The sequence below is a fragment of the Fopius arisanus genome, unplaced genomic scaffold (genome assembly GCF_000806365.1).
Source record: "Fopius arisanus strain USDA-PBARC FA_bdor unplaced genomic scaffold, ASM80636v1 scaffold00090, whole genome shotgun sequence".
NCBI classification, from domain to species: domain Eukaryota; kingdom Metazoa; phylum Arthropoda; class Insecta; order Hymenoptera; family Braconidae; genus Fopius; species Fopius arisanus.
The window spans coordinates 223,091-235,999 of record NW_011887829.1 but is presented as its reverse complement, the minus strand read 5'-3'; the positions used below and the strand labels follow the sequence as shown (position 1 = coordinate 235,999).

The 12,909-nt window shown below is 36.3% G+C and overlaps 1 protein-coding gene across 1 annotated transcript in view; it reads right to left on the bottom strand.

Annotated features, from left to right (window-relative positions):
* LOC105270540 (angiopoietin-related protein 2) overlaps nt 1-12,909 on the bottom strand; it is a 37,367-nt gene that overhangs the window by 5,093 nt on the left and 19,365 nt on the right. Inside the window, exons 2-5 of the mRNA XM_011311561.1 lie at nt 2,096-2,379; nt 1,431-1,954; nt 1,068-1,330; nt 625-925 (exon numbers count right to left, since the gene is read on the bottom strand). Coding sequence (XP_011309863.1) covers nt 625-925; nt 1,068-1,330; nt 1,431-1,954; nt 2,096-2,379 — 1,372 coding nt within the window. The remainder of the gene's footprint in view (nt 1-624; nt 926-1,067; nt 1,331-1,430; nt 1,955-2,095; nt 2,380-12,909) is intronic.

Sequence of the window (12,909 nt, the reverse complement as noted above, 5' to 3'; positions counted from 1 at the left end):
CACACATCGACATTGATAAATTACCCTGGAATAATGTTTCTTCAAATTTAATTGGCAAAAGTGCATATCGCTGGGTAAAAATGATGATATAGAAGGAAAATTATAAAGCATCATGCCGAATATATTGGATATATTTGGTGGGGGGTTGCGTATCGTTTGAGATGCTGTTTGTGAGTTCTGTAACGAGTGAAAATTCAACATGAAAGGCCGTGGTACCGACCGCCGGCTTCTATAATCTTTCCACTCTGTCTCATTCTCTCTCCTCTCTTTATCTTTTTTTCCCCCTTTTCTCATTACCTCATATACAATCTCAATGCACGCACCGTCTGTCCGACATGAACGCGGCTATGTACTCGCGCACATATTAATTCACTTGGGCAATTACTGCAGTCATAACTCATATTCATAAGGATCATGTACATGAAATTTTCAGTACGAGAGTAGCCAAGCATTTCATGGCGAGTCAAGTCAATTTTTTGAAATATTTATTCAACTTTACTCGCTATTTTAATCAGCAAATCTTTTTTCCATTACCAAAATTTATTAACAACAAGTAATTGGAAAATAATTGTGATTGTCGTGGTGATCGAGATGGACGAATGGAATTATCGTAATCTCACTTACCCTGACGTCCTTGTAATTAACCAGAACGGAGTCAGTGGTGAAGGTGGAATTTGCTGGACTCGGTTTATTCTTCACACTGGGAAATATGACACCCCGATTGCGCGTTGCTGACCGCTGGGATGGTGTACCAGGAGTGGGTGTTGAGGTCGATGAGCTGGATGAGGTGGGTGGACTCATGGGGCTCGTGGCAGGTGGATTAACCGAGGATGATGCCTGGAGTGAAGCTGTTGTTGGTAAAGGTGTTGTTGTCGTTGATGGAGGTACAGTCTCAGTTGTGTATTCCTCATTCAAAGCGATATAACTACAAAAAAAAAATATAATGACCGATAAAACCGATTGATTAATCGAATCCATCATTGATGACAGCAATTAAAATCCTGATGGTTTAATTTGTACGATTTCCTGCATCATTAGATAAAAATAAAATTGATAAATTGACTCACCGACTTGGATCATATTCAACGAGTCGATCAATCGTTGGATCCAGCAGCAGCTCAGCTGGAATCGGTCTCTGGGCAAGATTTGCAACGTCATCCTCTTGCTTCTTGAGTCTACTTTCCACTCCCTCGAGATTCTCAATTATCTTGTTAGTCTTGGATCTCAGATCCGCGCCTATCTCATTAATCGCTCTCTCCTGGCGTTGGGTCTGCGTCAGCAATGCATCCGATTTTGGGAGGAGATGATCAACCGAGCTCTTGGTACCCACCTGCGCATTCCAGTGTTACGGTATTACGAGGAATCATAAATGACTAATAAATGAATAATAAATTAATAATAAATGAGATAAAATTAATTGAAATACTAACAACAACGTTCCAGACTTGATCCATCTTCTCAGAAACAGTGAGCATGGGATGAATCTTCTCGACGAGTCGATCGATCTTACTCCTCCTGGTTACCTCAGGTGATTGAGTGCTCGTTGTCGTCTGATTCTGAGCTGACACCTGGCTCTTGTCCACTATCGCCTCGTGGATATCCTTCGTCAATGTGTAAACGGTCCCCAGAGTGTCAGCCACCAAATTCATGTGAAACTGGAGTTTACGATCGACATTACCCGTTGCCTGGCGCAAATTCTCAATCTCAATTGATACGTGATTCATCACCTCGTTGCTCATTGCTTTAGTTATCTCAATGACATTCATGCTTATTGGCTTTTTTTCGCTGGCCTCTGCATTGATGTCATCGCTCGGTAGAAAATTATTGTCGAGCTGATTCTTCAGGTTCACGAGCTTGTCGTCAATGTCGGAGACCTTTTGATCCAGGGACAGGAGTTTTTCACCGAGATACTCGGGATTCGGTGAGTCGTGGTGAATCAGACGAATTACGGGAACTAAATTTTTTTTTTCGCTTAATTAGTCCTCATTAACGCATATTTATCTTGCTATTTAATTAGAGACTGCATTATTGTCGCTAATTGGATTAGCCTTTTTTATTTTTGGGATAAAAATGGGGAGAATGAAGGAATAATTACCTGCGTCCTCTTCGTCATTACCGGTACTGCTGTCTGCTGATCTTGCACTGTGTCCCAGCACTTCCGGTGGAAGTGTTGGCTGCGTGTGGAACAGCTTCAGGTCCAAGGTCCTCAATTTCGTGATAACTGCATCGGTCTTATCGATATTGTCATTAACCCGCGAATCGAGGGCCTCTACCCTTCTCATCAAGTGCTCCACAGCCTTGTCCAGGTTCTCGATTCGCTGGAGTTTCGACTCCAGGGTCGATACTATCACCTCGAATACATTGAATAAATACTGCTCCCTGCATAACAAAACAATTGCACAAATTAACTGGCAATTCCAATTGTTCATTGCGATGTGATCGTTTTGATAATTAGTCCGTTCCTTTGATATTCACGAATGAAAGTGAAATTTCGGCTATTACCTAACGGACACTGGGAGCTGAACCAGTTCATTCGGTTGAGTGCGGTGGCCCCAGGAGATGTAATGAGGAGAAAAAAAAAATGGCAAAGGAGAACTGGGCGGAGTTGAGGGGAGAGTGAGTGGATGTATGAATGGAATGTTTGGGAACAGTTCTTATCTAACTCCATGTAATCAATTCTTCCAGTCTACAATTAATCCATCATTCGGTTTTTTTGAGGGATCGATTGGCAAATGCAATTGGCAAATGCAATTGCCAAATTACGTAATAATATTTTTATCGGTTTTCAATTTAAATAAATCATATAAAATAATATATAAAATATAAAATGATTTGGGAAATGCAAGGAGTAAGTGGTTTTAAATGAAATCTTCGGATTTTATTTAGACAGACAAACAGTAGCACTGGAGGATAAACTGGAGAAGTAATAAGACGAGAAAGTACACGACCCGCGAACCCGCGAGCTCACGACGGTCACGCGACATCCACGACCTCAATCAATTATCAAACAACCCACCTATTCAACAATTTATCGACCTATTAAACAGCTCGATCGATGAAATCGATGATTTTTATAATTACGCGTTAGCTTTTCTCACGTTAATCACCGATTGTCCCACGCAAATAAATTCATTCCCAAAAATCAATCCAAAAATAAATGACGTAAGCCCGTGGATAAATTAAATAGACAAAATATATTGAAATATTAATGAAATAACAATTAGTGGTAATTAACATTTAGTCAAAATGGAGAGGCTTGATTTTTAATTAACAGTTGAATCCTTGATGATGCAATAAATGTCCGTTATTATTCTGTGAATTGGTGGAAGGAGATTATTCATCCGTTAATTATTCACTTTGTTCATTGGTGTCACTGAACCCCAGGGATTAACTCAAGAAATATATAGCCTCGTTAATTTAGCATTCGGTGAGACGTAAGCAGGTTAACACTTGAGTATTTATCTCTCACTTTATTTTTTTTTTATAACTTCCAGTGTTTATGGTAATTTGAACAGGACTTTTTGTTCCCACGAAAATTACCAGGCATCTTAGGTGGGATTTATCTGTGGTCCATTGCCAAGGTAGATTGAAGGAATTGTTAGAGACCGACAGAATTCTCGAGGCTCAACCGAGCGTAAATATCTTTAAACCAATGATTTTAACCATTACCTTGTTTTCATATGGTTAAATTCATTGCACTGTACGTTACTTACAGTTGTGATCCATTACGTTTGTATTTAAATGCGCCAAGCAATTTATTCAGTGTTGTGCATAAATTATTTTTATGCTTGAAAAATTTGTGAAAATTTCCTCATTGAATTATTATTGGATTATTATATATTTTTTGCTGAGGTAAAAATCGTTTTCCTCGCTGCGTAATGGTCGAGTGAATTAAAGTGCTCGACTCATTAGAAACTGCAATTCAAATTTATTTTATGATAACGCAGTTGTTGGTGGAAATTAAGTCGAGGACTATTGCTCAGACCTCCCATGACGAGTCGTAAGACACCGAAGGACATTTAAAATAATCCAAGCTTTACAATTAATTGAATCATTTAAATTTTGGTGGCAACAGGTGAATTGAAATATTAAATCGGAAAAAAATTGAGAAAAAAAGATGAAATCAAAAATTAAATGTTTTTTATCTCTAAATTTCGTTTTATTTCAGTCGGGATTGGATCGCCGTGACGAAAGAGAGAGGCAAAAAAGGAATTTTACGACAGCGAGAATGAACATGAATCGACAATGAATATTTCTAATGAATAAATTGAACGTCGAGAATTCCTCCTGCAATTCCATACGTATCTTGCCTTTTTCCGTTTCCCGTCACTCCCGATGATACGGTAAACTTGTAATTCCACATTAAACAAGTATTTACCCACCAGTGCTTCCATGAAAGTAAACATTTACTTCTTGTGTCATGTAATCGACTCGATCCGTCATTTTTTCCCCTCATGAACGTCAAATTATCCCTTTCCCCGATAAAAATTCTAAATAAAAAAATTCCAGAGTTCCAAAAAATCATCCAAAAGATTACTGTTATCATTTCAATCATTATGATTATCGGAATTAATTGAGGAATTAAAAAATTCATGCATTAACGAATAAACGAAATATCCAGGAGTTTATAGTTATTTTCTCTCTTATTCAGACATCAGTAATTTTATCTCAAGTCGTTAAAGAAATTCTATACGCTATCTTGAAGAGTCTGGTGTCCACGACGAGCCGATGGAATAATTCAACGATTTCTTTTTTTTTTATTCCATGAGAAATATCAGCGTCCAGCTGTCTGTACATAATCGCTGGCCGATGAACCCGAGGTCCACCCACGGGATCTCATCCTCAGTCAATGGAGTTTTTAGGTCAATAGGTGAAAATGATGAATTGATAATTTTGGGGGGGAAATATGGGAGGGAAAATGATAAGTGCGAGGCATCTGCTTGATTAAATCGTTGAACGTGATATTTCTTTCGTTGAATTAAAATATTAGCAGTTGCAACCACAAACGACATGTTGTGGTTTATGTATTAAATTTTGTATATAAAATAATAAAGGCACTTTCACTGGGAATATATGTACCACTTCCGCTTGACTCCAGTAAATCACGATTAGACCTGCACGACTGCCTTCCAGCAGATGTCAAATGAAAAACCCACACTCCTGCAACCGTTACTTTACAAATGTATCGAATTACGGTTTTTATCTGAAATATTTATTTACGATTGCTCCAGTCGCTGTGAAATTCCGGCCAACAGCCACGAAGATTCATCCCAATCTGTTTATTTTCTCTCGTATTAAATGAAATGTAATAAAATATTGAAGTAACGACTATTTTTATCAATTGGCTTGAGCAAATCATCAATTTCTCCTCAAGATTTTCTCGATCGCGCTACGATAGTTTATCAGGTCGTTTGCAAAATAGTTTGAGAGAAAAAAAAACAGGAGGTGGTGAAAAAATAAATGTTAACCACGAGACTTTCTCGAGTTGTTATTGTGTGTGGGTTGGATGTTAATGTTTAATACTGGTCTAGCTTTTGATTGGAGATATTGCCAATTGCCCATGGGAAAGTCCTTGAATATTTGGTTTGTCATGCGAGGAATATTATCAATCCCTGATGGTCTAGAGATGGTGATTAGGCAGATTTTATTCCTTAGAAAGTTGATATTCGATAACTCCCCAGAATTATCAAAAAATAAATGATTGCCTCAAATTCAAAATCATCATCATATCCCAATATATTTCTAAAAAATTATAAAATAATTATAAAATAATAAAATTGCATGTGTTACTGGAAGCCGTGACTAAATAAGGAATTTGTAATTAAAAAAGGTACGATAAATTTTATTCCAACTAAGCACCCATAAAAATAAGAAAGTTTGCTACTAGCCTTTTTTAGTCATCTCGTCTGATACGAATCAGAAACTGATTGGCTATATTATCCGACGCTATTTCCTCGATTGTACTTCAACCAACAATTAACCAAAAAACAAAGACTCATCCTGCCAATAAAAAATTCAATGAAAATCACTCGACCATCGGGTGCCAGTCCCCGAGGGACTCAAATGCCATAAAAAACGGGTAAAACATTATAAAAATTACGAACGAGCATAAAATTAATAAATTCCTTACTACAATTATGATAAATAGTCATGGAAATGGTTTGCGAAATTCACTTTATGATGATGTCCACGAAAATATTTGATTATCGTGATTAATCGACGAATTCATCGATAATGAGATGATTCGGCCAGTAAAAATCACTTAGGCGTCGAATTAGAGATTTCTCATTGGAAAATCACGAGAAACTCCGAGGAAGTACTGTAATAAAACCAAAATAAATGCGTATGAAATACCGTGTGGAGACCGGTTTCGTGTACACCCAACAGACTTGCCTTTTTCGATCCTCAAGACACTATTACAAATGCTTCCGTTGAGAATTATAGAATTTTTTTTTTTCCTGTGCGCTTGTAACTTCAGACTCCGTCATTACGCCCCTCTGCTTCTTGCTGGTCAATAATAACTGACCTTTTTCGGAAAGGAATCACTCAAAAAATTGGCAAATACTGTGCAAGGTCAAAGGTACTTGTTTTTTGACTGCAATTACACCCATGCCCTCGGTGTAAAGAGCATTTCGCAAGGAAACCTCTGATATTTTTTTTTATGGCTATCTCAAATTATTTTATTACTCAGAATTGTTCATATTTTTTTTTAATGGCACTGAATAAAATAGACGCGTATATTGGTGTCCATTCTCAGGAATTAATCAAGGCCTCAGCCGTGATTAAGGTATGAGTTAATTGTTCCAATCAAGCCACCAATTCTTTTCGATAAAATTTCAGCGAAAACCGATTGTATAAGACTGTGATCCAGTGGCACAACCTTTTTTGCAGTTGATTTAGATGAAACACACCCGAGTCACAGCCTTAGATGGACGCCCGAGAAAATTTCCTCGTATCAGGGAAAGTATCGGAATTACAGGTGCAATCGTGGATTTGTAAACTCTCACAGCTGAGTTTTTGCCTCCAGTGTTACCCACACATAACACATCCAAAACAGCGCATTTCCGATTAAAAAAAAAAAACAAGATGAAATAATTGAGAGTGAGGAAAATATTCGAGACTTCCGTTATCTCCCGAAATTATTGAAACAGAGATCTAGTGACAGAGATCTATTGGCTATTTCTCTCTCAATCTCTCTTCCTCTCGTTTTGTTGTAATGAAAAATAATTTTATCAACTCGATAAATATATTACTCGATTATTGCAAGTGCATGACATAATACTGTACACCTGTAAAACTCGATTATGATCATTGTCGAGCAGTGATAAAAAGCAAAGTGTGTCGCATAAAGTTTCACTTGACTTTGAATCGTGCACAAGAGTGAGATTCTTACATGTCCAGTGACATAACCCCTTCTGTAAACACGTTTGGTGACCAGAGGATAAAAAAAAGGTGCAAGTCCACATCGTAATCGTAAAAACAGAGATCGCAGGAAGACACTGAATAAAAATCATTCGAATCACCACTAAAATCTACTCAAACTCTTATTTCTCCATCTCTCCATTTTGTCGGCCCTTTAATTTCCACATTTCTATCCACAAAATATTTACTCACCAAATATTTAATTTATTCAGGTAAATACCTTGTATGGAAATGATTCCTTAATGATTCGTCACGAGTTTTTACCCAACAAAGGATTTTCCATTCCAAAAAATGTAATTACTCCGTCAATAATAAATCATTAGTGCTTTTTTTTTTTAAGATCCATGGACACATGTGTTATCTCAGGTCCTGGCAATCTATCCTCGTCTAATGGGTCCTTAGGATATACGTGGGTAGCGGGTAATTATAATTAATGAGTTTATGTCGTAACATTGCCGGTAATGGCCTCGACCGAAATCGCTGGGTTATGATAAAAGATATGATTCAAGAATCCAAGAATCCACAGTAAAGCCTCAGTACTAAATTCAAATCATTAACAATTTTTTTAATCAACGCAATTGCATCGGCGATTTAATAAAAAAAATTCAATGAAAATCGAGGGAAATTTTTTATTCAGACCCACAAAAATGAACTCAATTTTTTATTGACCACTTATTACTTTAATAACTCAATCACATCTCCAGTTTAATTCCCAGGTTCATGTGAGTTTAATGAAGTTCATTTAATGAAGCCACAAATTACAGTGCAGTAATGAGGGGGCTGTAATTTTTTTCCAGTTGCGCTGAGTGTTGGAAAAAAAATCATGCGTTTTTGGAATAATTTTAAAATAACGGGAGTATAAACGGGGGAAATGAAAAATTCTTCTCTCACGATCTCACGGTGATAACAATAAAGGAAAGGGAAAATACAATTTGCGCATTCGTGGCTGTCGATTCGGTCCATTTGAGCTGAACGAAATACACAGGCTGTAATGACAAGTGAGTACTGCGGTTTTCCATGGTGATTTACTTTCAAATACGCTATAACACCTATTTTCGACTCATCATGAATATTTTTTATCCCCGCGATTAAAGGGAAAATGCAAAATAACCGGTAGGTGACGAGGAAAGTGATCACTCACACGTTTCCTCATTTCTCTTCCTTGTTAGAATTACATCCGACCTTGAGCAGAATTTATAAAATATTTATTTAAATCCAAATATCCGGAAGTTATTAAAAATCGTATTAAAACCTCTCAATCGAAAATGATTCATCAAAATATTCCGGCAAAAAGTTGAATTATTAATTTTAATTAACCGCAATGACTCCATAAAAATTCTTCTTCTGAATCAATAAATAATTCATTAAAAAATTGAAAAATTATTGAATCGATTTGATATACCGATGTGCGAGTCATCGGATAAATTTCCAAAGATAATTGAGAGATACCGTGGAATTACTGAGAGTTACTGAAAATTTCCAGACTCTCTGGAATATTTTACTCCTCATGTTCTCAATTTGTTGGAGAAATTAACGTCAATGTTACTTGACTCTGGCGATCAAATGTTGCAATTCAAGAAAACCTGTTGCGTAATATATCTATAGACTCGGTATAAGACCGCGCCTTAATTTCGTGAGATTGCGATCATCAGTTCGATATATTTTTTAAAACAAATCATTTAAACAATACGTCTGACGCTATCGCCAGGTCTAATTAATGCGATTCGCAAGGATCATTTATTTTTTATCATTAACAAATGAATAATACAATTTAGAATATTTTTTTCCTGCATTTACAGTCGTTAAAAAACAAAATGGAGTGATTATGAATTTTTCTACTCATACTTCGAGTACAATTGTCATTATTTTCATAATTTTGCATAATTTTCCTCCGTTTGATGCGTTTTCTATGACTCTCATTTGCAGTTGTTGAAAGTGGCTTTTCCCGCATTCCTCTATTTTTACTCATAACTTTTTCTCTCCCAGAACCGTGCGTTAACTTAAAAGTTTAAAAAAAAAAACGCCCTCCACTTAATTGTGAAAGACCAACAGACGAATTTTTTGTGATAATCACCCAACAATTCAGTGGCTTACCCTATCATTAAGCCATGGATATTGACACTAGCACAAAATCATTACGAAATTCAAATGATTGTTTCTACTATTCTCCTAACGATAAAAAAAAAATAAAACGGAACGGGACCCGTTCTCATAATCAACTCTCAGAACAAAAAATCGAAAATATGTCAAGGAATGAAATTCCAAATTGATTATATCCACAGACAATAGTTAAATATTTTCATCATCATTCCTCGAGTATTATCCAGGTATTACATCAAGTAAAATCATGAAGCTTGCATGATGCAATCCCTGACTTCCGCATTAAGATTAGAAATAAATTCGCCCCACCCTAGGTGCAATGAACAATTTACAACAGCAGTTTAATCCACGAATGAGATAAATAAAACCAAGATACATTCATAACTCTGTCCGAGTGCTCTACTAGCTGCACAACCTTGATGCCATTCCTCCGTTCAATTTTTCATCTCAAAACGATCCTTTCTATCCGCTATTTAACAACAATAATATCTCGATTATGAAATTGACAATCATAAGTTGCATTACTCCACTGCCACTGACCAGAATGATGAACACGTTTTCCTCGACTTCTGAATCTTCAGTCGATCAAGCTGATGTACATGAATTTCATCTTTTGAAGAATAAGGACGTATTGTTCATTGTGAGAGGCACCTGTTCTACCGTAACGATGTACAATTGTGGAATTACCGTGACTCGGTACTTCCGGTTTACCACAGGGCAATGTTTCAGAATTTTTTCTTTCATTCGTCACCTCTTCGCTGGGTCACCAGGATAATTCCACCAGTTCTGCTTCCTCTTCTGGGTCAAGGAAGCCATTTCAGCAACTGATAGACTTCAGTTCAGCTGTGAAATCGAATTACGTGGGTGACTAACTTCAAACAGTCATTGCACTAGCTTCCGACCTGGAGGAAGTTCATAATTATTTGATTCATTGACATTTTTTTCTCTTCAGGGAATAATAAAAGAGGACTATCAAGATCCTTTGGGTCGACCTCGAGAGTACGTGCACTCGAGAAATCCTTTCTCAACAGTACCATTCACCTGGGTCTCAATGTCAGGTTGATTTTGCTGGATCACTGGGAGCACCATCGCCTGGAGTACAAACCTCATGACATTGATTCACCAAAAAATGTCATACCGATGAAATTCCAATTTTTTATCATTTTTAAATGAAAAATAAATCGACCAGGATCTGTGGAAAATTGGAACAAATGATGGAAGCCGTTGGGAATAATGGAAGTCTAGAATTCAATGCGATTCATTCATTTTTCATTTCACTCGATAGTTATACCTGATAAACCAGAACTTTCTCCGATAACTTCAAGCTCAAATAAATCCGCAACACTCCACCTGATACAGAACCCGTTCTGCATTGCAAATGAGACAATAAATGATTCCGGAATTATTCTCCTGATTTTTTCATTGAAAATTAGAATAACTGGAACTCAATATCCACTTGCTATCGATATTGGGTGTCAGTGACCTGAGGAGTCAGTCATTAAAATCGAAATTCATTAATGTTCATTCCAGAGATGATTATATAATTATTCAATGAAGAAATTATTGAAGTGAACAAATTATTTGAGTTTTGAGATTACGATTGCGCTGGCATCTCGAGGAAATAATATATTTCCTTCCTGTATATAATAATTATATATAATAATAATTAGGTAATTTTACGTGAAATTTTTCTCAACAATGGAGTCACTCGGTGATTAATCACGGTTATGTTGTATAATTTTCGGTCCTGAAGGACAAGAAAAAAATTTTAATATTACCGAAACCAGGTACTTGAGTTGGGTCCCAAGGTGCCGGTTTGGATAACTAGTTAAACTATTGCTCAACATGTTCATGTTCACCTTTGAGTACGTCCGGTGCAATGTATGCGGATCAATAGACTTGAATTATTCTGTGTCTAGGGACCGAGTGAAAGGTGACGAGCGGAAAGTATTATCTATTAATTTTCAAATACCTTAAAATAACAAAAATATTGGACAATCGAATGATTCAACCATTTGATTCCAATTTTATTTACATACCAACGGAGAAAACGAGGAAAAATAAAACATTTCACTCTGACATTTCACTTTCATCAATTTAGAATGACTATTTTTTTATTGAGTACCAGTTCGATCGGTGATTTATTTTTTTTTTCAAGTGACTGATTGGATTTACTGTTGATTTTTCACGTCCCACATCAGTGGGACTGGTTTTCCACTTGAAATTCATATAAATTCGTTGAAAAAAATGTGTCACACTTTCGAGAAGTTTACGATAGGAGAATTGCATAGAAATGCTCGTTGATGATTCGGTTTACGGACCAATAATAATTAAGGTTGAAGGGAAAATGGTGGAATCTGTGGCGAGTTTCACCCGACGACAGTTAACCGCAATGTCAAATATTTGAATTGCCATTGTCTTTTTTTTTCTCGGTGTATTTTCCAGCTGAAAGTATTTGATGAGAGGCGGATACCACTGCTAAATGGGAGAAGAGAGTTCTGACATCGGAGAATGGAATGACAATTTGCGGTGGATTCTCATGAGAAATTCCGTCCATTTCTGACGTGTAAAAATCACAATTAAATGGAAACGTAAGTTAAAAAATAAAAAATAATTGACCTTCATTATTGATTTCGTAATCTAAAATTATTTGTTGAATTGAAAAAAATTATCGTGTTCTCGACTCCATAATTTCGAAGGACAAATTCAGCATCTAATGAAAGTAATCAAGGCCATAATAATTCTGATTGATCTAACCATCATTTATGATAATCTAAACGATCGATAATGATCGGCCTTTCATTTGCCCCCCGAGAAAATTTACAGCCTCGGATTCAGGACGAGTATCTCAGGCACAAATTATCCTGGAACTATTGAGAAGTGAAAATCAAATAAAACGGTTCAGTTATAATTTATCTAATCAGTTATACCCACGGAATTCTCGGATGCCCGCGTTTCAAGTGAAATCGTTTCACTGGTGGTTCTCCGTTTTATTCCATTTTTTTTTTCTATTTTCAATTTGTTTTTATTTTATTTCTCACCGTTTACTTCTATTTGCATAATGAGAATTACGATGCGTTCGAGAGGGGAATTGCAACACCAGAATGGGAGGGAGCTCTATATTTTTTCAAGTCACGACTTGTGCATTGATTCAATTCCAGAGATTGGGAATTCAAAATAGAAAAAAAATGCGAGAGTATCTGCTATTTTATTTATATTCAAATAAAAAATTAATGGAGTTGATGTGAAAATAAAAAATCCTACGGTATTGGGAAAATTTAATTAATATAAAGTGTTATTTTAGTGTTAAATGTGCGAAATAAGAAATAAATCATTCTTAATGGACCCTCAACATTTTTTCTATCAATTAGAATTCCTCATTTCCTC